General features: G+C 47.4%; 8 protein-coding genes across 8 annotated transcripts; 4 read left to right on the forward strand and 4 right to left on the reverse strand.

Moving 5' to 3' along the window:
• Positions 1-386: 386 nt before the first annotated feature.
• Positions 387-914, reverse strand: MGYG_01732 (hypothetical protein; the record flags this gene model as incomplete). Its single annotated transcript, XM_003177618.1, has 2 exons — positions 387-524; positions 612-914. 2 exons carry the CDS (start codon positions 912-914, stop codon positions 387-389), a joined length of 441 nt encoding a protein of 146 aa, XP_003177666.1.
• A 546-nt stretch (positions 915-1,460) lies between these two features.
• MGYG_01733 (carboxypeptidase cpdS) lies at positions 1,461-3,040 on the forward strand (the record flags this gene model as incomplete). Its single annotated transcript, XM_003177619.1, has 2 exons — positions 1,461-1,704; positions 1,764-3,040. 2 exons carry the CDS (start codon positions 1,461-1,463, stop codon positions 3,038-3,040), a joined length of 1,521 nt encoding a protein of 506 aa, XP_003177667.1.
• A 1,125-nt stretch (positions 3,041-4,165) lies between these two features.
• Positions 4,166-7,340, reverse strand: MGYG_01734 (RAM signalling pathway protein domain-containing protein; the record flags this gene model as incomplete). The annotated part of the gene is made up of 4 exons (XM_003177620.1): positions 4,166-6,269; positions 6,339-6,688; positions 6,750-6,861; positions 6,982-7,340. The coding sequence occupies 4 exons, from the start codon at positions 7,338-7,340 to the stop codon at positions 4,166-4,168; spliced, it is 2,925 nt and encodes a 974-aa protein (XP_003177668.1).
• Positions 7,341-8,460: 1,120 nt separating this feature from the next.
• Positions 8,461-9,352, reverse strand: MGYG_01735 (mitochondrial 37S ribosomal protein RSM25; the record flags this gene model as incomplete). The annotated part of the gene is made up of 2 exons (XM_003177621.1): positions 8,461-8,833; positions 8,919-9,352. The coding sequence occupies 2 exons, from the start codon at positions 9,350-9,352 to the stop codon at positions 8,461-8,463; spliced, it is 807 nt and encodes a 268-aa protein (XP_003177669.1).
• Positions 9,353-9,872: 520 nt separating this feature from the next.
• MGYG_01736 (pentatricopeptide repeat protein) lies at positions 9,873-12,062 on the forward strand (the record flags this gene model as incomplete). Its single annotated transcript, XM_003177622.1, has 1 exon — positions 9,873-12,062. The coding sequence occupies one exon, from the start codon at positions 9,873-9,875 to the stop codon at positions 12,060-12,062; it is 2,190 nt and encodes a 729-aa protein (XP_003177670.1).
• A 362-nt stretch (positions 12,063-12,424) lies between these two features.
• MGYG_01737 (ATP-dependent DNA helicase recQ) lies at positions 12,425-14,371 on the forward strand (the record flags this gene model as incomplete). Its single annotated transcript, XM_003177623.1, has 4 exons — positions 12,425-12,489; positions 12,545-12,663; positions 12,719-12,753; positions 12,827-14,371. The coding sequence occupies 4 exons, from the start codon at positions 12,425-12,427 to the stop codon at positions 14,369-14,371; spliced, it is 1,764 nt and encodes a 587-aa protein (XP_003177671.1).
• Positions 14,372-14,919: 548 nt separating this feature from the next.
• On the reverse strand, positions 14,920-17,155 carry MGYG_01738 (KH domain-containing protein; the record flags this gene model as incomplete). Its single annotated transcript, XM_003177624.1, has 9 exons — positions 14,920-14,943; positions 15,004-15,556; positions 15,614-15,822; positions 15,887-16,054; positions 16,128-16,180; positions 16,267-16,288; positions 16,557-16,703; positions 16,773-16,852; positions 16,942-17,155. 9 exons carry the CDS (start codon positions 17,153-17,155, stop codon positions 14,920-14,922), a joined length of 1,470 nt encoding a protein of 489 aa, XP_003177672.1.
• Positions 17,156-17,650: 495 nt separating this feature from the next.
• MGYG_01739 (acetolactate synthase small subunit) lies at positions 17,651-18,773 on the forward strand (the record flags this gene model as incomplete). The annotated part of the gene is made up of 2 exons (XM_003177625.1): positions 17,651-18,510; positions 18,596-18,773. 2 exons carry the CDS (start codon positions 17,651-17,653, stop codon positions 18,771-18,773), a joined length of 1,038 nt encoding a protein of 345 aa, XP_003177673.1.
• Between the last annotated feature and the right edge of the window lie 4,975 nt (positions 18,774-23,748).

A 23,748-nucleotide genomic window follows, 5' to 3' on the forward strand; every position in this document is an offset into this window, starting at 1 on the left:
AATGCCATGGGCTGTTCGCTTCACTTTCAAACCACTGGAAAGTATATGGCTTAAGGGTTAGCTAGCAGGCTATAGCGGTTCACCAAAAAAAAAAAGAGCGGTGACGGTGCTGGTTTCGCAGGATACATGGACGCGCGCATCGTTTCAGCCGAATACCTAACTAATGCTAGTGTGGCGCACATCATCCATCATCCTGCTTCGCGGCGTCTGTCGCAGTTATATATAGACCTGGCGTTGAAAGAAGAATAAGCAGGAGACGGCGGAGGAGAAGGAGACATGAAGTCGCGAGTTGATGATGTTTATTATATAACTAAACGAAGGCAGACGAAGGCGGTAACTCGATCGGGTAATCTAGGGTTAAACCTTTTTTAGGGCTTCGTCGACTTTTACTTCAACGTCTCTTCATCAACTGCGAGCGAACAGCGACGATTTGGAGATGCGGTTTGACAGCCAGCGCTGACGGGACGATGGCGTTTCCTTCGACCCATGGCTCTCAGTGAGGAGCAATGCGACTTCTTCTCCGGCTACTTGTTAGCTAACTAACTAACTAATTAACTAGCTAATTAGCTTGTGTTGTCTAACCAATGGTGGCTGGTTGACTAACTACCTACATAGCTGACCATGGGCCGGTTGTGAGTAAACATGGTCAACAACCTTGGATATCCGCCCTCTCTACGGAGTACTCGGTACACCTTGCTAGGGCCATCTCTGGACTCCATAGAAGCCATACGGAGTAGATCTGTGGAAAACAAAGAGGCTGTAGCATGACCAACCGCTCGGCCTTTGTGCCGCATGCCTGTACCACCTGCAGTCGGCTTTTCTTTCATCAAGCCCGATAATGTTGCCGCTGATGGCGAAGCATGGGGTAGATCTATATGATTTGCGCTGTTCCTGGCCCTCGAGATTCGTTCCATGGAACAATATGGAACCTCCCCAGTTATTAGATTCCCCACAATTGGTGAACGCGGTACTCTGGGCGCTTGCCTACGGATCTGGATCTACGAGCATTCAGTGAATCCTAATTTACGTATTGTCCTTCGAAGCTACGTCGAGGCAGATAAATGCTACCAAGAACTTTCTTTTCTTCTATCGCCAATGAACGAAAGTCTAAGCGGATTTTGTCGAACAAACGCCGCTCTACAGGGGTCAAAGTATGAAGTACTACCCACAATTGCATGCTGCTAATTCTGATTCATTGATGGCCAAGTCCAACCAGAACATATGGAGTACTGCTATATATACCCTTGCCCCTTCTTTCAGGCTGTGCACCCTAATAATGATTTATACCTCTGTTATCTATGCCATCCCCAATTGCTCTTTAAATACGTGTCTGATCTCACGGCGAGACCTTTTCCTTGCTCTTTACAGAAAGTATACCTTTTACACCGCACCTCTCTCTACAGCTCACTTTTTATCCTAACCGGGAAACAACTCTCAATTCCATATCATATGCGTCCAATATGGATTTAACTGCTCTACTATTCATAATATCGCTGGCATACGCTGCTCCATCCACGAAAACTTATACAGTTCTTCACTCCCTACCCAGAAAGGCCGACTTCGAAACTAGACCGTTGCCAGATACCCCTGAAATACCCAAAAACTGGGCTGGGCGGCTTGACATCCCTGGAACACCTAGGGGAAATTCGCTCTTCTTTTGGCTCTTCTCAGCCGAGGACAAAGCATATGATGACAATCTCATAAGTAAGACCAAGTGGTACAGCTCTCATGGGACAACTTCTAAAATCATTTGCTATTCGTAGTATGGTTGAATGGTGGTCCAGGCTGTTCCTCACTCGTTGGAGCTTTCCTTGAGAATGGCCCTTTGCGATTCACGGGTAACTCCACCACCCCCGAGAGGAATCCCTATTCATGGACTAAGCTTGGCCATGTACTATATATCGACCAGCCTGTGGGAACCGGCTTTGCATCTGAACAAATTCCAGTTACCTCGAATAAGGAAGTGATATCAAACTTTTATGAGTGGCTAGTATTATTTGACACCACCTTTGATCACATTCTCCGTACGAAAAAAGTGCACATTATGGGTGAATCGTATGCCGGCATCTATATCCCGTATATTGCCAGTGAGATCATGAAACGCAAAAGTGAGCTACCAGTTAACCTAGTGTCGATCGCCATTGGTGATGGAACTATTGGGCCAAATACCGGAATGTCCTCTCTTGGGATTGTGGGATTCCTCGAGGAATATGCATCAAAGCTCCAAGTACCCGAGGATATTATGACTGCGATCTCATTTGGGGATCATGCTTGCGGATTCGACATAATTCGTCAACGCGCAAAGGTTTACCCCCCTAAGGGACACTTTTATCTACCTGGAGGATCTGGAAATGCGAAACAACCCAGGGCAAGCAAATCATTACATAGAGGTATATCTGATGAGAGTTTGGAATTGTGCAACATTCACCCTACTACCCCTGAAAGTATTAAATCATCCATATTCAGCTCAACATGTTATGGCCAATGCGCGGTATACGACACTACGGCGGACTATCTCAGCTCCCGGAAATGTTTCAGCATATATAACATTGACTATGGCTGCGGCTTCATAAATCCCACATCCACTCTCGATTCATATTTCAGCCGAGCAGATGTGCAAATCGCATTAAACCTAATGCACCCAATGGATCAATTACGCCCTTTCCAGTCCTGCAATCCTAGAATTCTTGAGACTTTAATGGCTCTAGCCAACCGACCAGTTCCTCCCTCTTTCGAAATCCTTCCAGATCTTCTTACGACTCATCGGCTGCCTGTTCATATTTACCAGGGACGTTTAGATATGCTCATAAACCACGTTGGGGTCGAAGCCACCATTCAAAATATGACCTGGAATGGCGCCCAGGGATTCCAGGAGTCACTCCATTTTGAGTTTGGCAGACAGAAGGATAAAGCTGTTGGACTGTGGAACGAGGAACGAGGGCTCAGCTACCATTTGTTCTTTGAGGGTGGGCATTTCCTACCCGCTGATCTCCCAAAAGAGGTATTCGATTATGTCAAAGATGTCGTTTTAATACAGTGAACTCGGATCGACCCTCGGGAAATATAAGAATTTGAAGGATCAGCTGCTGTTCAATGGGCCTGGCTCGCTACGGTGATTGATTATTGGAGGTTTTGACAATTAGGGTAGTCCGGGGTTGATCGTCTTTAACACGGCGCTTTACATCCAATAACTACATAGCGTAATTGATAAGACCTGGATTTAGTCGTATTACATTGGCTATACTGAAAGTCCAGGCTACTAAAACGGTAAGAAAGAACCCGGGGACTGCAGCCAGCCGATGGCTGCATTCCTCTCGCTTTCACATTGCTCTGCTCCGTCCGCTTTACAATCCAGCTGTAACCAGAGCAAACAAACCTCCATTTTCCAAAAATATTACAAAGACCGCATATACGAGGGCGTATGCATAACCAACAATACGATTCACCTCAACCACTAATACGCGAGGTGATCTGGTATCTAGAAATAGGTAGCAGGAATATTCATGTGGCCATGGCATAAAACAGCACCTAGGCACAGTAGCAGTCTACCTACCAGTCATAGTTCTCGCTTGTGTATGATCCCATATTCAGCGTTGTCCATCAAACACAACTGGCCCTTCTCCCGATGCTAATAAAGAACAAGAGGGAAACGAAGAAAAGGAGAGTATCATCAGTTTTAAACATTATAATCCATCATCATATCCATGAACATATAAACGGAAAAAAGAGGATAAAAACAGCCAGGTAAAAGGAAATAAAAATAAAACTATCAACTGAGTAACTCGCTGTGCAATATAACCGGGAAACCCCATTTCTCCTAAATGACGGGCCAAAAATAAATGGCAATGAACCAGTAGCGCTTGCAATCCTTTTTCGTGTTTCACCATGCAATCAATCAACACCAGTATCCCCCCAAAAAGAGTAGAGTTGATAAAGCCCAAATATAATCTCGAAACCGTGGAATAAGACAGACAATTTTGAGAATGCTTCTTCATAGACGGAAATAATATGCGGTTAAAAAATAAGGAAATTATGGATATAATATAAGTTAGTTCTATATGGGATATAGAGCTTCGAATGCTGGTTGTGGCGCCAAAGATATGACGGTATATTCTGCAGGGGGCGGTAGTAATATGGAAACTTGAAATCTATGCTAGTATAGATTCTAGCGGCGATAAAATAATGGTGCGGAAGGAGCCATAGAAAGCAAGAGATCTGCCCGTTGAAAGACGTCTCCAGCAAACATGCGATCACCAGATGTATTGGAAATATTTGTGGAGGTGGTCGTTGAAGGAACAGTGGCTTGTGCCGCAGGACCAAGTGCAGCGCTCAAAGGTGTAGCCGGAACGGTGGCTGACTGCGGGGAAGATCCATTGACCAGGCCAGATTGCGATGCAATTGACGTGGAAGAGTTCGAATAATGAAGGTGACCATTAGGATGGGGTTGTGAAACCGCATTAGAGGGATTTGAGGTATGAAGTTCAGCAAGATATGACCAAGGTGAGGTATCAATTAAGCGTCCGGCCTCCCTTATCGTCTTCTGTACTATTCGAAGAGTAGCAACGATCTCAGAGGGAAGTAGACAGAAAGTTTTAGCTTCGCGGATATCGAGAACCAGCTCAACGAAAGTTTGGATGAATGTCTTGCAAAGATGCCAGAATTCACGTTGGTTTCGTAGATTGCCGCCAGGCTCTTTGAGTTTCATGTTGGATAGTCGGTTATCTAGTGCATCGGCAACGTCTACACATGAACGACAGCGAACAAGTAGTTTCCGGCACAAGTTTCGAAGATGTTGGGGAGCTCTGGATTCTTCGGCGGCTTTGAGACACTGGGAGAACTGTTGCGCAGCCAAGGGAACGGATTGGAGTGTAGCCTTATATGCCGATGAGAGTTGAATGAAAATTTTCTCGAAAATACGGTCCTCTTCAATCTCATCTAGACCAGTGACAGGATTAATCCTATTGTTAACCGGAGTCTGGAGCAAGTTAAAAGATTCTCCTGATCGTGGGGTGTTTGCAATAGACGAGGTTCCTGAATGTAAAAACGCATTCGATCGACTACTTGAGCGGCTTCTGCCTCCAATGGTGAGTGGCGGAGCTGTTGGATGGTTCGAATGTGATGGATGACCGGGTGGATGTGGAGCGAATGACGGTAAGGCAGTAGGGAATGGTGCGATAGGCGGGAGATGCACAGTAGTTTCGCTCCGTAGTCGGCGAGAAGTTGGTGGTCTTTCCCTCGTCGGCGTAACCGACGGTTCAGGCTCGCGCTCGGACATGAATTTACTCACAGGTTGGCTTGTGGTAGTAATGGATAGTTTTTTGGTCATTTTTGGCTTTCGAAGCTTCGGTTTCACGTCAAAAACAGCGTAAGCATTGCGAAGTTCGATTAGACTGCCGTATATCATGAGGAGGAGAGTCCGGATATATTTTGGGTCGCTCAAGGCTACAGCTTTGGCAACGTTTGCGCGAAGCTGGGTTCCAACGTGTGTATAGGCAGTGATGCAGGTTGCACACTCGTGCTTGACAGACTCGGTAATTCTTTTGGCAACCTCTTTATCCTGTAAATCTGCATCACCAATGTTCTGTAATGCTTCATTCAGTTGATCGAGATGCGTTGTCGCATTATAAAAAACAATCTCAAGGCTGCTTCGCCTATATTCTTCCGCCTTTATAACATTGATTAGGGAGGAGATATGAGGATGTATCTGATAAAGTGCATAGAGCACGCTTCTTGCAGAATTGACCACAGGATTTTTAGTCGTGGTTTTTACTCTCTGCTCGGGAAGGCTTGAAAGTCTGTGAACAAATCCATCTTTTAGGCGTCTCCGGTCCATTGGGCTGCTTGGGCTAGATGAGTTACTGCCGTCATTTGTCATGCCACCGCGCTGGGACCGGAGAAGGGAGCCATGGCTTAGACCGCGTAGATGGCTGTTACGATATGGGCGCATCTCGTCCAGAGTTCCGAGATCCGTGTTTTTCCTACTTACCAGCCCCATCCTCTTGTTGCGTGACGTTCCTGAGCCGGCGATAAAGCCTTCACTGTTGCTTCGGTTGCGTTCACTGGCACTCCTAACACTTGCCAAAGTGTTCGAACGATGAATAAGTCCACTTTGACCAGATGCCATTCTATGATGTGATCTAGTGGGTATCGGTGGCGGTCTTGACAACGAGGGAGACCTGGAACCAGACGTAGAATCGGTTCCGTTAGATCTGGGTATCACCGGAAAACGATTACCTCTCTTTGGCGGTCTCGGTGGTTCAGTTGTTTCACTGCGTAAATGTCGTTAAAACGGTGGCTTTTGTTTATGGGAGCAGTTTTAACGGGTGAAACATATTTACCTTTGGTCGTTATACTCAGGCTCAGGGGATGCTGCGGCCCGCCTGCTTTTCAAAAATCTTTTGAGTTCCGTGGTAATTGCACTGTCTTTTTCATTATCCGCCATCTCAAGATGGTTGACATCCGCTTCTCTGAGTTCCAGAACGGCTTTCAAGGAGCTGTTAAGCGGGTTTCCGGAAACCTTGATAACCTGTAATTTACTCATGTCCGCGAGTTGGCTTGGGAGGTCTTCCAAGAAATTCTGCATTATGGAAAAAACCCGCAATGAAGACAAATTGCGGACTTCCTCAGGCAATTTTGTGATTTTGTTCCGGCTTAGGTCGAGGATTTCCAGGAATGTGAGACTGTAAACCTAGGAAATGTCAGTACTTGGAGGTGGCTAAAGAAAAAGTAAAGAAAAATGTAGGACGTACAACTCGCGGGAACTCTGTGAAATTGTTTGCTCGGATATTGAGGTATCGAAGGTGAATACATTCCGAGAAACGGTTTGGAATGCGGTCAATGTGATTATTGGAGAGTGATAACCTGAGAGCATTTTTTTGTTAACCAGCTGCTACCAATACTAATGGAATGGAGCATAGCAGGTGGAGATAGAAGGGACATCCCGCAACGGGTTGATATATCAACTGAAATAAGGAGGCCTACCTGGCAACTTCGTCCTTTATTATATTAACCACCGCTTCTGGGACACGAGCAATGTTTGCGTGGCCCAGGTCGATCGTAAGCTTTGGCCGAACAACATCCTCTACGGCTTCACTTCCAGCCAACGAACGTTTTGTATCTTGAATACCGCTATCCACTGCTCTCTGGGCAAGCTCTATTATCAAGTCTTCAGCCAGCAGCTTTGACGGTGCTGGTTTATGTGGCCGTGTAGAAACTTCATCGCGGGCAGAGTTTCCATTATTCGGTGAGCCCGTTCTAGTGTATACCGGTTCCTTTATCTCGTTTGATGCATCCGTCCTGTGTGGCCGATGCGGCCGCACTGTGTCATCCATGCGACTCATTGTATATCGATAGTGCACTCCCAACGGGGGGAAGGGGGGTATTCCCGGTTGACCAGCAACTGGCAATTCACGGAAAAGTTCAAGTCGTATCCAGGGATTTATAAAAGCCAATCTTAATTTGTATGGAATTCCACTAGGAATCTTGCAGATTGACAAGAATCAAACATCGTTTACGTAGTTTTCCCTTGTCGTTATTGGAGGATGTTGCAATGCTGCTCTAGAATGAGACTCTCTATCTCCGCGAATTGAGCTCAAGCATGGGGATTCGGCGGCTCTCTGGGATTCGGCGGGTGACAGGCGGGTATAAATATGCGTGGCTAATCGTGTATACTTCGCTTTGGAGCTTTCTGAGGGCGCGGAATTCGGAGGTGCTGAGGGCAGTAACGGGCGATGGCCAGGCTCGTATGACCATTCACCAGAAGGGGAACCGGATGGCGGGTTTGATCAGCGTCTCCCGTCGTGCTGGTCGGCTTTGAGCCGTTTATTCACAGCAAAAAGCAGCTCTTTGCGTTCTCCTCCAGGCTGTCTTGACTGTCTTGAGTGCTTCTTTGGTTTCTTGTCGCCAACGTCGTCGCCGCGGTTCTATTTGGCGCAAGATGAAACAGACACATCACGTGAGGGTGACGGCGTTCGAGGTCGGTTTTTTTCGCTGTGCGAGACGAAGCAGAAGACAGCAGCAGCGAGCAGTTGGATCCAACATTTAACTATTATCTACAACGCCGCCACCCTTTTTCTTTTTCTCGTCCTGTGTGGGAGAGGCAGGTTCGTTTTTACGCGAGCTGGTGAGACGAAACTGATACTGTCCTGCGTCTGTTTGAGGGCGTCATAAACAATACGATGTGGGGGAAGCCAGCGAGAAACGAGCCGGCCATGAAACTGGACTTGGTTTCAATAACGGTGGAGCGAGGTTGTACGGAGCAGTTGAAACCACGGGCGAGTTCGAGAATACAGAAGCGATTGATGTGATGGCTATGTGGCGGGTTCAGCTCGTGGAGGAGTACTCCGTACAGGGGAAAAGAAAGGAAGAAGACTGTGTAGGTGAAGGTAAAAAGTACAGATGATAATATACAAAGGCGTATCCTGCCGTCCAATATGATACCATATATCTAAGCGTCAACCATTAAAGCGGTTTGATAGAGTCCAACAACTTGGATTCCGGGGCACTCAATTCATTGCCGGCCATTGATGATTCGGCCTCAGCCTCTGTGATCTCTGTGCCAGCGAAGGCTGCCCTGCTGCTCTGCTGCAGCACAATCTCAGTCTCTGCCCACTTCTTCCAGCGGTCATACTCTTGGTTCTCGAGTTCCATTCCAATAGTGTTTGTGTCAAGGCCGAAGTATGCACCGGTTGCTCTGGCCTCCTCTTGAGCAATCCTCCTCTCAACGTCCTCCTGAAGTCGAAGCTTGTAGAATTCACGTCGAGCAATGTCATAGGCTTGCTCCTTGGTTATGTCAGGTACCGTATTGAGAAGATGCAACTGTCTCTGAACAACACTGCAAGTTGATATTGTTTGTTAGCCATGGTAAGAGGCGGGAAAGAGCCACTCCGTTTGAGCTGACAAGTCTTAAAAGTAAATACCTTTCTCCATCCACGCGTTTCCTTTGCTGTTGTAGATTCTCCCAGTTATATCTCATGTGGTCCTTTCCGTCGTTCTCCAACACCACTCTCGGCCGCGCAAGTTCCCAAGGATGGTCACGATAAAATTCTCTTCGTAGCTGGTCCTCCTCAAATTCCATTTTTACCGGTTGAAACATGCGACTGGGCTTCTTCGACTGTAGACGGCGGGTAGGACGAGCTTCGATGACAGCCCGGGGCTCCGCCTTTCCAGGTAGAGTCTTCATTCTCTCTCTCGTAAGAGTATGCTGCTGTGGTAGATTTCGCACCAACACGCTCGATGGCGGGATGCTATCCATAATATTTGCCCAGCATGGTAGTCGCTGGATTCTCCCAGCCTTTTTCTGTGCAATTGCCGTCTTCCGTACCTGGAGAGCCGCGAAGTTGAGCTTTCCCATGGCTGCTAGAGTGTTTGGAGGGAGATAGGCGGAACAGGTGCACCCAAAAAGCACCGAACAGTCAATTGAGAGACAGCGGACCTGTTCACATAGACAGAATAGTAGAAATATAGCAAGACGCCCTGGTAACCCCAGTACCGAAGCCGTAAGTATCGCTTGGAATGGTTTGGTTCTTCTGATCGTGAGAAAAAGCGAAAAGGAATTTGCAAGGTTACTCTTCCCAAGAGCCTTTTCCGTCCAATCAGCATGCAAGGTTCTTCGGCGTAAGCAAAAATTGAATATATCCAACTCAACGCTATTCAAATACAAATGCTGAATCAAAACTGCTTTCGCATCCACCCTTGATGTCTCTTGTCTTTGACTAGGTCCTTTTGTTTTCCTTTTGCTTTTACTTGCTCCTGTTCCCCTTCTGCTCCTATCAACGGAGCCGGCGCTACAACATCCGATACTTGACTCTCGTTGCGCATAGCTCTCCCTTGCTACCAGCAATTTGATTCAATGACACCATGTCAGCTATCTCATGTCTCTGTTTAGAAGCTTGGAAAGGCCGGCAAGCGCCCAGTATATCATTAACGTGGGCCACAGTTGCTTGCGAACTGATACTTTGAGATCTTCGCGAGCAAATCACTCAGATATCATGCGGCGGCCTCTGTCGACGCTGCCTGCGTGCACCAACAGCATTCTTGTCATGGACAATTTCATAAGTTGCCTAGTTGCAGCAGGATTCTGCAAAAAGCATGCACCGTACAGGAGTACATCGTCAACGCGAGTGCCTCGACAGTTTCTCCCTACCGCAGCCAAAAGATTACAGAGCACTCTGAACAACGCCTTACGGACAGAATCAAACGAGCATACGGCCGTACACCATGACGCGCGGAGTTCAGAAACAGATGAACAACGAAATAACAAACGGAAACGGCCAAAAATTGTACGAGTAGATGACAATAGCTCGGGCAGAAGGAGTCCTGCGGTGGTAGTTAAAGGGCCTAAGCATGGCCTACCGTCAAAGGGTTCTCTCCCACAGGAGTTTAACGTGGACAATTTAACCTACCACCGAGCAAAACACGCCAATACCGAGGAGTCGAAGTTGCTTTTTGGGCTATACCTTGGTGTGCTTGGGAATGTTGAAGGAACTACGAGTCTGAAGGTTGTGTTGTCAAACCCGCACAGAGAGGTGTTGGTGTCATCTCGGCCATGCAAACAAGCTGGAAATGATGATTTAGATGCCAACGGAGTTTCTCACCTTATCTCTCTTCTCGATCAAGAAAACTGCAGCGACCAGGAGCTGTTTGCAGCCTACAGACGGATCCCTTCACCAGGAGTATCATATCTCAGTTCAAAGACAAGGGGCAAACTATTACATCGATTTGCGAAACCCGAACGTAAGGGCCGAACTGGAGTTTTCTACTACCTCACTTTGGTTGATGATATGTGTGACGCCTCCCTTGAAATGTCACCATCTCTTTGGACTGCAGCAATCCATCTTGCAGGAAAATCCGCCTCTACCGTGAAACGAGAGGACTTAGACGCCGCCATTGGCGTATGGCGGAGAATGGAACACGAAGGCAACATTTCTAGCTCTAGTGTCGCTTTCAACATTCTCTTTGATCTAGCTATAAAGTCAGGGCAGTTTCGAGTAGCTGAACGGATAATCGCTGACATGAAGAAGCGGAAAGCCAAATTTTCCCGATTTGGTAGGGTTGCGCAAATATTTTTCAATGGTTTAAAGGGGAGTGCCCGGGGAGTTCGCCGAGCATACGATGATTTCATCAAAGCGGGTGAAGTTGTGGACACTGTGGTTTTAAACTGCGTTATTGCGTCTCTCATACGCTCTGGGGAGGCTAAGCTTGCAGAAATCATGTACGAAAGGATGAAGGAAGCCCATGAAAGACTTAAAAATAATGCCAGTGAGAAAGCTGTCATGTATCCGTTGCCCTCCCAAGACTACTCTGCATATCGTAAAGCAAGCAAACAGCTTGGGAGGGTTCTTGGAATGACATCCTATCTGCATGACAAGCTTCCGGACCATCATCGGGCTCTTCAAGCTGCTATGCCTTTGACGCCAGATGCAAAGACATTTCACATACTTCTTTCCTACCACGCACATGTTACGGGTGACCTGGGCCGCTTTCTATCTCTTCTAAGTGAGATGGAAGGAACTCTGTCAATTCCCTCCCACGGTATGGTGTATATCCTTTTATTCCAAGGATTTGCGATTCACGGGTCGAAGAAGAACACCCGATGGACATATCCTCGCCTACAGCGTGCCTGGCTTTCCTTTCTCCGTGCAGTTCGTGATTATGATACATCTATTCAGACAAAACCACGCACTCTGAACAGAAAAGCGAAACTCACTTGGTTCACCGAAACGTCCTTTGTTGAAGGCAAGGAACTAGAGACTCAAACTACGGTGGAGGAAATGGAGAAAGCCGAGGAGGAATTTAAGGAAGAGGCAACAAAGATATTCCATGGCACGTTTTATGACGCACGCGAAGAACTCGAGGATGACTGGAAATACGAAAATAGCGTCTACCTCGGCCGAACAGTCATTATTGCATGTCTTCGTGCCTTCTTTATCTGTGGTGGAAGATCGGCTGTTCTTGGAGTATGGGAACAGATCGACCAAATGTGGCAAGGGAATTTGAAGCAGCGAGATATTGATGCAGTGCGGGCAGTTCTTCGAGAACTTGTACCGCCCAGGCATCATTGAATGAAGTTTTATCACAGAGCTTTGTTGTTCGCCTAGGAGGATATTACCTCGATACCCCATTCTACCATGTTGTATAATACGTATTATTCATCAGCGCCTAATGAGCCTTTTAGTTATATACCAATCGCCTGAAGAACATTGTACATATCATCTCAATTTGTTTTGCAAGGTATCCAAGCTCAAATTAGCCGCGCGCTTATAGCATGAAGTTAAGGGTCCCCTGCCCAGAGTTGAACATCACGTGGATTCGCGATTAATCGAAATTTAAAGTTCGTCGCGTTAGTTCGCAGAATTTATATCAAATTTCCACGCTGAGATCCACGCCAAAGCCACGACACTGAGAGTGATGCTATGGCGACGGGATGAGTCGCCAGCCTGTTGATATCGACTTAACTCTTCGTCGAGTTTTTGGGAAAAAGTCGTTTAGGTAACTGGTTATATTCCTATTAATCTTACCACCATCAGTTCTGACTTGCCCTCAGGCCCCTTCAACGTGAAGTTATCCAGGCAGCCATCGAAGGACATGATGTCTTTCTCCAGGCAGCAACTTCTTTTGGCAAAAGCCTGTGTTTTCAGCTACCAGCGGTAGTTGCCCATGGAGGTTAGTACTGCCCTAATTTCCAGCTGATTACAGCCGCTGAACCTACATTCTGAAGTTACAATCGTAGTTTCACCTCTCCTCTCGTTGATGGTACGTCATACCAAACAGACTTGAAATAATTTTTAACAATTAATGCGATGAGTTCATTACTGACACCGTCTAGGTGGACCAAGTTGCGAGCCTTGAGGCTAGAGCAATACCGGTTGCAACCATTAACTCTACAACCCCGGGATCAAAACGCAAGGAGATTCTTGCCGATATCCTGTCAGGACATCCAGTAACTCGTCTTTTATATGTGACCCCAGAATTCTGTCAGACTGAAACATTCAGGCGCAGTATTTCAACCGTGCATCAACAGGGGGAGCTCACACGAGTAGCGATTGATGAGGCCCATTGCGTTAGCGAATGGGGCCATGATTTTCGACCTGCATATAAGGCTCTTTCTTGGTTCAGGCGCGAGCTAAAGGATCCAATTGTCCCCATGACTGCGCTGACAGCCACGGCAACATCTCGTGTTCGTCATGACATATTCACACTACTTGGTTTGGATACATGCACCTTGAAGAAATTTAGCACATCCTCAGCCAGACCAAACATTCACTATGAAGTGAAGTATCTTCCGGAATGCGCCTACGATCTAACAGTACCTGAAGATAACCAAATAGATCACTTGATATCCTGGCTAAATGCAATAAATCAGCGTCGTCTATCTCGACTATCACAGCCAACCAAGGATGCACAGGACGAGTCGGATTCAGGTCCTGCTGCTCCTCCTCCAATGTATGGAATTATCTACGTGCCTCTTAGAGCACTGTGTTGTGCTATAGCCAGCATTTTAAGTTCATCGACGAGTATTAAGATAAAGGCTGTCTCTTACCATGCTGGGCTTGCAGCTACAGAAAGGGAGAGGATCCAAGCAATGTGGGCGGCACCTCACAAAAACCCAATGCCGCCGAAAGACCCAACCAGGACAACTGATACAAGCAATCAGAAACCTCCACCCCCCGCTTTCTACATTATCGTTGCTACCAACGCTTTTGGAATGGGCATCGATAACCCTAATGTGCGCTTTGTTGTGCACTGGACTCCCCCACGTACCTTTGAAAGCTTTGTACAGGAGTCAGGGCGTGCCGGCAGAGACGGCTGTGCAGCCATTTCTCTCGTCTATTACAACCCGTCTGAATGCATACGAATAATCGACCGTATTCGCCAAACGGGAGACTTTGCGAATGAAACAGTCCGATTGACAAGTAAAAGAACGTTTGAGCACCTCACTGCTGCTGAGATGAAGGCTCGGGAAGAAGCAAAGGCCCAAAATACAGAGGCTAGTTTAAGAAGTTTTGCAAAAGTGGTCAAATATTGCGAAACAACAGAGCGGTGCAGACATGCTATGATTCGAGAGTTTTCAGACGACCTTGAATTAGAGCTTTCTCGGGATAGACCCCCGCCGTCCTCTCAAACTGCTTGCAGATCATTTGAGTCAAAGCCGAAGAGCCTCGCTGTGTGCGACTATGCATGCGACCACTGCAAAGAAGGGTCTGCTGCATTAGCACAGAAGAAAAAAGCCGAGTTAAAAATCTCTAAACAATTGTGTGAGAATGGAGAGGGAGAAGACGCCGCTTATACTAAGCTAAACTTGTTGCACTTTATGGAACTGTACCTGGCTAGGCGCGAGCCCGCCTTCCTGGGCGATATGTTCCCATGGTAACACGGAGTTGCTTTATTATTCTTTACATAAGAAGCGATAGTACACTATAGATAGAAATAGGATGTAGGAATGGGGGGGTGTGGCCTAGGGAGTAGGCTTTAGTTATAGGCCTTTTATTTTATCTAGCCTGTCCACTAATTTCTTGTCCATAGGGCCGTCCATCCATACCTTTTATACACCGAATTATGTATCTTGTGTGATCTAAAATAATGTACTCGAGGACTTTAGGAGAAAGAGTTGCAAAATAACCTCTTCCATACGCATATACTCTACTAAAATCCAAGACAATTATTAGATCTATTGTACCAAGAAGTACACCCATCCGCCGAGATAATAGCTATTGGTTTTGTCAATTGTGCTTATTGGAATATTAAACCTTTTACTTTAAGGGTGTAAGAAACGAGCTGATTTCAAAAGGTGGTACTGTCAAAATGAACCTGGCTTTTGTTCGCATCTTTATATTTCGTATTATCCCAAAGATGCAATAATCAATCTTATTAGACCCTAGCAGATTCTAGATGCCTATCTAGAATAGAATAATATGGCTGCTACAGACCTGGTGGCGGAGGAACCTAGAAGACAACGTTAGTAAGTAATCTCATATAAACCAATGGCGGTTGGCGAAAACTTACTGAATTATACCCGCCAGACGGGGGCGGCGGTGGTGGAGGAGGGGTTTCTGATGAAGGCGGAGGCGGTGGGGGTGGAGGCGCTGCGGACTCCGGGGGAGGTGGAGGAGGAGCGGTAGATCCCGTTTGTTGTTGTTGCTGCTGCTGTTGTGCAGCTTGCTGATAATATTGATAATAAGCAACGTAATTTTGATAGCCTCCATATGCCGCATAAGGGTCTTGGCCACCATAATATTGAGCGTATTGGGCGCTATAATCGGGCTGAGAGCCACCTGCAGATGGGGTAGGCGTTGCCCCAGGCCCAGACTGCGGAGTCATCCCTGAAGGTGTTTGAGGGGAGGAATGGTTGTTATATCCCCCGCCACTATGGTGTCCACCTCCAGAGGAATAGCCCATGCCATACTGATGGCGGTCACGATGGCCGTAGCCTCCGCCACCGTGATAACCTCGCTGTGGTGGTGGGTTTTCTTTGAATTTCTCATACTGTTCCTTGACATTGCTAAGCAAGTCCTCACACAAGGCTTTTGCATTCTGGACTTCATTTGGATCAGGTCCACTAAGGAGACGTCAGAACGGTAAAGATGAAATGGCAAGAACTGATAGAAAAACTTACGCGACATGCAAATACATTGGTTCATCACTTTCTTGGTTAGTGCCATGTTCTTTGAATCCTGATCCACGACCTTTAATCTGGACACGGCAGTGAGTTTTTTGCTGGATGTGCTTGACATATTGACCCCCTTGACCAACAACTTGTGCGCGCAAATTGAAGCCAGGGATAGGCTCCAGGTCAATCGGAATCCGTTCTTCAGGCCATTTGGGCTACATTCCATAGTTAGCGCTTAATCTGGGAGGGTGATATTAATTGAAATGGCGCCCAACTTACGCGACCGAACTCATCTCTCTCGACACGTTCTGGCGGTTCCCTTCGGCGGAATCTCCGTTCATCAACAAGAGCAGGAAGTTCCTGCTTCATGAGCTCTTCAATTTTCTTGATAGCCTTGTCCAAGCCTTCTCTTGTTCTGCTGGTGACATGCAGGTAAAGCGGAGGGTTCTAATGCATAATGTTAATTATAGGGAATATATAGAATGTTAGAGAGAATAAGGGGAATAGCATCAAGGCTTACCGAAGGGGTCGCCATGCTTTTATCCGGAAGATAGTTTCCTCTAGTAGTGACATCTTTTTCAAAAATAATGAGCATATTCTCTTAATCAAAAAGTTTGTTTCTAGAATGCAAAAACGGGGTGGAAGGAACACTGTCGTACCGGCGCCAGTTTCTTCTTTAATCTAAATCACGCAGCGGAGGTCAGCAGATGCAAAATAGCGGGAGTTAGGTGCTATGAAGAATTGTGGGTAAGCTTCATCCATCATCACAAAAGTTGACGCAACGACGTGCTGATCAAAGGTCAATTATGATAGAAAATGAGAATATAATCCCCCCAGCGAGTAGCCGGTAATCTTCCATCCCATTACTGGAGTTAGTTCCGGGGGGGATAATATCTCAAGCCACACCAGTGCCTGGGAACATCAGCGGATATATTATAGAGATATTTACCATCTTTTGAGTAGTGCTTTTTGTAATTGTATATCGGTTTCGGAGATCGTTGACTTCGATGTCTTTGATGTAATCACCGTCTGCCATGTATACTTCACCATTTATATGAGCAACCGAGGACGATGCCTTAGTGGAAGGACTGGAAATCTAGGCCGGCTGTTAGTCAGGCAGGGAATACAGGCGAGGGTTGGAGCAAATGGTAGTGCTTGAACATACAGAGCGTCCTGGCGGAGTGGTGGATGGTTGATAGCCCTGTCTTGCTTGTATCTGCTCCTTTATCCTGGCGGCCGCGGCAGCTATCGAATCATAGTTATAATAATTAGCCATCCAGCTTCTAATCCATATAATTCGTGTAGCGAATAGGCCAATATCAAATCGAACTCACCCGCAGCGACTGCAGGGTCAGAGGGAGTAGCGGGCTTGCTCGCATCTTCTGAACCCTGGCTGGATCGACGATTTATCGGGCTACGATCCCGCACTGCCTCCGAAGCTCGAGCAGACGGCGAGCGCGAGCGTCTATCAAACCGAGACTGGCGTTTTGGTTCAGGCTCTGTCTGGTCAAACCGAGAGCGTTTAGCTCGCCTGTCACTATCGGACATCCTGGCTGTCTCGAGAACCGGGACAGGGTAAAAGGTATAGGTTGTCCAACAGGTAGCAAGGGAAATGCTTCTTCTCTCCAGCGAAACAACTTCTTCTGTCCCTCTCTCTCCGATCAATTCGATCTCTCGCGATCAAATCTTGGATGTTTCTATTTCTTTTATTTTTTTTATTTTTTGTTCTTTTTTGGGGGCCGGACTTGCTTAGTCATAATTTATCACGTGAATTATCATTATCACATGATTTAATTACTAGTCCTAAAATGGATAGGTTTACTTTCTCCGATCTCGGCTTCAGTCCTTTTCACGTGATCACCGCCCGGGCCTTTTTTTTGGTGACATTAAAATAAGAAAAAAGAAATAAAAAAAAAGATGCTTGAACTTGTTATTACTCACAAGCTGCTTGACTCAAAACGACGAAACGAAGAGAGATAAAAAGGGCTCTCACTCCCCTTGGAGAACGAGTGGGAATTTGCTGACCTGTCCAGCATCGCAGCTATGGCCTCCAAAGCTCTCTGTCGCGGCCAATTGCGCCGGGCATGGGTTGCAGGCGAGAATCCATGTCAGCGTCTAAGCTTAAACAGCTATCATCACCAAAGATACCACCAGCAGCAGCACCAGTATCAGCACCAGCGGCAGATCAGGCTGTCATCCAGCTCGACATCTGCCCTTGCATACAAAGCTCTTCACAGGCGCTCGCCTCCTCCGCTCCCGGTCTCTGATACATCGCCGCAATGGTCAGCTCCCGCCGCAGTGTCCTCCATTCTTTACGAGACCCCTGTTCCGTCGACAAAACCTCCGAAGCGCCATGTGCTCAACTGCCTTGTTCAGAACGAACCCGGTGTGCTATCCCGAATTTCCGGTATCCTAGCAGCGCGAGGCTTCAACATTGACAGTCTTGTCGTATGTAATACTGAAGTTGAGGACCTGTCAAGAATGACCATAGTGTTGCGCGGCTTGGATGGTGTTGTCGAGCAGGCTCGTCGTCAGCTGGATGACCTTGTTCCGGTCTGGGCTGTCCTCGATTATACAGACTCTGCTCTCGTCCAGCGTGAGCTACTGTTGGCGAAGGTCAGCATTCTGGGCCCTGAGGTCTTTGAAGAGCTGCTTCAGCATCACCAGGAAATGTCTACCCCCGAAAGTGATACCAATAACATATCCTCAGAAGAAGCTCAACATCGAGAAATGCACAAAGTGGACGGATCTCTTTCAGAAATTGCAGACTATCATCCAAACAAATTAGCGGCCAGTGAGGCTCTTCGACACAAGCATGAGCACTTGGAGGCTATTACTCATCTGACGCATCAGTTCGGAGGAAAGGTGCTGGATATTAGCACCAATAACTGCATCGTTGAACTGTAAGCCGAGCCTTTCCCCTTCCCTCCCTTCTGGTAGGCAGAGCAATCGAAAAACTGGTCTGATGACTAACTATTTACCTATTAGCTCCGCAAAACCCAGCCGTATCAACTCGTTCCTTAAGCTTATCTCGCCTTTTGGCATCCTCGAGTCTACTCGAACTGGTCTCATGGCTCTACCCCGTTCTCCCTTGACCTCGCCTGCTGAGGAGGTCGAAAAGGAGGCTGCTGATATAGTCGATACAAGCACCCTACCACCTGGCTAATCAACATCCCATTTATGTTCAGCCCCCCCTTTTCCCTTCTTGGATCTCATGTTGTGCTTACCGGAGCTTCTTTTTCCTCCCCTTTTTTGACGAGCATGTCACTGGAAACTTGCAACCAGTTGTATATCTAAATCTTCCCAGTCAGATTTAAAAGGTCGGGTTAGCGTGAGCTTTTGAATTGTCTCATGTTTCATGGCTTCCTTGATCAGAGAGAAGTATAGTTGCTATACTGCAAGCCAATTTTTACAATTCTTGCGTATAGCCACTTGTACCAGCTGATTAACATAAGCTGAACCAAAACATATTAAGTTTTAATACATTTCAAAAAATGTTTCATATGTTATATGAAGCGCAATTCTAGACCGAGAAGTAATTATAAGCAAAGAGAAAACACTGACCGGTCTAATCTGCATGCGAGACACACTATGGGTATATCGAGTAGTGGAAAATGAGAAAAAAGGAGAAAGATGTATAAATGATGCAGGCTCAGAATAAATGAATGGGAAGCGCAAAACGAGAACTATGAAAGGGACAGCCGTTGGATGTTCTAGCAGAAGGATATGAAGCCCGAGGCCCTTCGCTCTCAGGGGTACTCATCAGGGACCCATCTCAGCGTCAAGAAGAAAAGAAAGTCGTTAATCATCAAAAACATATTTAATAGTTAATCAAACAACCCCAACGCGAGGCTCAAACAGTCTTCACCTCGGACTGAGTGGCCGTCTGAGTTGTCAGGGTTGGCAGTCTGAGCAGATCCCACAGTGTAGACGGGAATGTTCTTCTCCGACCTTCCTCGAGCAGTTACAGTCCCGAGAGAAAATGGTCTCGATGGCGCCGCATTGATAGTATAGTAACTTTTTGCACATGGTTGGTAGGATATAGGAGATATCTTGCTCTCTCCAGGCCTGGGTTTTGTTTTGCCTTGGGATGGCAGTGTTTTTGCCTGATCAAGCCGACTAGTTATTGAGCAGGCCGTGTTTGGTTGCTCCTGGGAATATCAATATTGAGTCTCGGTTGAGTGTCTCATGGATCAGGCCTAGGTATACAATGAGCCCCAGGTCAGTTCTTAGCCAGTACACACCACGGTATATTCCCTGAGCGAAGTCATACCTGCGAGCACTTGATAGTCTTTCCAGATAGTCTTTCCAAACAGATTGATATTCTCAACTAACTGGCATCTAGACTCTCTTAAAGCGAATGACTCGGATAAGAAGCATGGAAGAAAAAAGAAGACCAGCTCCGGTGGGCCGGGGGATGATATACAGATTTATATATCTCTGCCCATGTCATCCATACATACAGATACTCCCCCCGTATATTCAATCGTACACTACTGGGCAGGGCGGATCTCACCACCCAGTCAAACAGGGGTGAGTGGGTAGAAAAGGGGCCCCATGGTAGAAGAAGGACATCCAAACAGCAGCAAAACAACTGACTACGGACTAGAAAATAAAAGAAAAACACGATACGATGGAGCAAGAAACGTCATGCGTCGTACGGAATAGAGAATAGCGTCAAGAAGCAAAAGAAAGCCGGTTTCTTGGGCATTAAAATCTCACTACATCGACTAACTAGCTAACTAGTTACGCTTTGCCATCGGAGGCGAACAGATGTTAGAGATTTACTCCACTCAACGGCATCCTTATTTTTATATCATGCATTATGCGTTTCGAGGGATCGCTGGCCGGGGATGCCGTGCGGTGACATGCAGGATACATACACACAGACAGACATGCTCTGTACATATACACTCAGCCCGCACAGAAGCTAAGATTCGATAGCTAGGGGTCAGCCTTGTGCTCTCTTTCAGGCGGAGGATGCAGAGCGAGGAGAGAAGAGAGGAGGAGAAGAGGACCTTGACTTCGACCGTGACCACAAGCGTTGAAGCCGAGCATGATTGGCGCCTCCAGGGCCGATGGGACGGTTGAGCAGTGGATTTCACTGTTTGGCCGTCCTTTTCTTTGCTTTTTCATTCCTTTCATCTCATTCTATCATTATTATGATATTCCGCTCTGGTGGACTTTGTCAACACGTAAGTCCCCCCTGTCTCCTTAACTATCTCGAAGGGCATACGTTGACCGGAGATACAGCCCATGGCCAATTGTGATTATATCGGTTAATCCAATATTTAGCTGGCCATCCAATCGAGTGGACAAAGTATGTATCCCGTCCACTAGTTAACCGGCCACTGAGAGCCCTCTCAACACTCCACTTTGCCAGATATTAAACAGGGGACGCCTACCACAATATCGGTGAGCCCAAAAGATGACCACCATGCGGTGAGGCGGCAGACGCGAGGTACCCTGGTGTGCTACCCAGGCCATGGTATCATATTGACGGGAGAGCATGGACCAGAGGGCCAGTGAAGTGGTTTTGATATTTTGTCCGCCGCCTGCGGTAACTAGTCAGCCATGGTTATGCTACTCTGCTTGCGCGGCCGTCTGGTGACTTGCAGGTTGCATATCTAATTATTCCAAACATACAGTGCAGCGAGAGAGAGCTCTGGATTGACGAATCTAAGAATAGGTTCTCCTCGTTTATGTATGAATGCCGTGTTGTACATCTTTGAATGGTATTCTATACATCGAGGCCTCAAATCTAATCATTGAGATAAGTTAACTGAGGGTCACTCGATGGGCCTTCATGAAACTCAGCAAACGCATCCGGAAGCATCCGCCCAAGGCTGAAGGGGTCAGTCATACTTTTGGGCCCTTTGAAGGGCTCCAAGATGCTATGTTTTCTCGGTCCATTGGAAGATGCCAGAGACATACATGCTGGCGGGGTCGATATACTCGTATTCTCGCGTGGGAAAACATACAATTGGGATGATGTGGCTTGCCAACTTGCGGCGAAATGCACGATGACATCAAGCCCGGGTTTGAGGCTACCAGAACAGCCATCGTGCTTATTTCAACATGTGATGTGCAGCCGCTGCGAGCGAAGGATGGAGGAGTGGTTCACGCATACTCGCTTGCCTGGTATCTTCATATGTCCGTTGTAACCACGAAGTCACTACTTGCGCAAGGTTGCTGAAGCAGCAGGCGGACATGAAGGCCGATGACCATCAGCTCTCGCTCGCTCAGATCGCCATCAGCAGCAGCCGAATTTCCTCTTCACTGATTCGACCCACGTATGCGGCATGCAGCATATGCACGATCAGGTCAGCTCCGGGGGATGAGGCCAAGCTTGCAAGATACCCATCCATGCTCCCGGCTCCCGTCTGGACAAAGGATGGCGGAAGCATCAGGCTGTATATTTGCTGCGCTGGATGTCTGGATTGATGCCTGAGAGACGCCAGGGTTACTACCAACAGTCGAAAGCGCTCTTTTGCTTTGCAGGCTTGGGACTCTCATCTCATCTTCGTCTGCGTTCATTCCATGCAGCTTATCACTGGCTGTCGTTACAACCCCCTTCATACATATGCACCTTACATTCAGTCGTGTTGTATCCCCCGCCTAGAATGATTGAGGAGGTACCAGCGGCATTATTGTATATCCCTGGCCGGGTTGATATGAAGGATATCGCTTTTCTCCTTCAAGTCATCGGAGATACTCTCCTTGCATCCCCCCCCCCCCCCAGTCGAGTATTCGTCTACCTGTTGGAGGATGGCATGCTTCTACACAACACCCCTGCATGGTGAACAACCACCTCTTCTGTGGGTGAACTGCCTTGCTGCCTGCGAGAAATTGGAAACTGCATTGAATAAAATAACTCATGGAAGGGTATTATCTGCTGTGTGACAAAGAGGGAGAACACCCGCTGATCGCCGGCATACCCTGTTCAGCCACAACCGCTTTTTCTCTTCCATGCCAATATCACTTTCGCAAGCTGGTACACCTACACACCTCCAAGTTCGTGTTTGTTCGAAGGAAATAAGTATTTTCAATATGCAGAAGGCCTCGCCAGGCAAAAATGTCATCCGAGTACGGAGCGTGGCAGAAGGTGCATACGCAAGAAACGCTCCTTGGTTCACCATATCCAGCTGTATGCCCGATGCTAAGCAGCATATACTTCCGCTTGCCCTTGATGCACTGATCACAACTGTGCCCAAGTCATTTTCAAGATGGTATATGATGTGCTGTCGAGCTCATACATGGGGGAGGGACCGCCAGATAACTAAGCAGGGGAGATCCAGGCCGCTCTACGGAGTATCACCCATAACCGCAACCCTTAGAGTGATTAGGCAGATTTATGTGTCCCTGGGTGGCTTTGTTAGGCCAGCTTAAGGCGAGCGCGCGCCTTAGTCAATTAATAATACCTGGGGAAGCAACGAGCTCGGTCCTGGCTCTAGAAATGGACGGGGGAACATCCCCAGAACTGAACGCACTCCAGGGAGGGATTATCGCCGCGCATGCACTCCCGATGCCACCAGAATTTTGCTACCCAAGCACGTCATACAGTGGCAAGGCTCTCTCCCCTGCAAGCATCGCTGATTCCGGACAAGTATCATCCGTACGTCGCATAGGCATTGAGCTCCGAGTGAGGGGAAGACGAGCCTCCAATCCTTAACACATCTGCCAACGCAAAAGAGACTGTTCGCAGCTCGGCTAGTCCTCTTGCTAACTTACTCTTGCGCTTTGGGGCCAGTTTTACCCCCGGTTGTGCCAGGGATAATGGTAGTGGTATACGAAAATCACCCCTGGCTGGTCACCAATGATGTCAACTACATTCGGCCGACTCGCTGTTTGTTCTGTACGACTGGCAATGAACTGTTCACCAACATGTACGGAGTGACTGGAGAGAAGCAGCGTATGGCCTGCGTCCAGGGAGACCATTAGCCTACTTTGAACGAGCCGATAAACGATCCGCATAACCTAAGTGACCTAATGCGGCGCTTTTGTCGTCAACCGGAGGACAAGGCTGCCTTGGGCAGAGAGAACGCTTACCTGCGAGCAGCTTCAGGGGCTAAACAGAATATGCACATGAAGTATGCACAAGAGATAGCTATGTGTTCCGTCTTTCCGGAGCTCTCTGACCC

This window comes from Nannizzia gypsea, genomic scaffold (assembly GCF_000150975.2).
Source record: "Nannizzia gypsea CBS 118893 supercont1.1 genomic scaffold, whole genome shotgun sequence".
NCBI lineage: Eukaryota > Fungi > Ascomycota > Eurotiomycetes > Onygenales > Arthrodermataceae > Nannizzia > Nannizzia gypsea.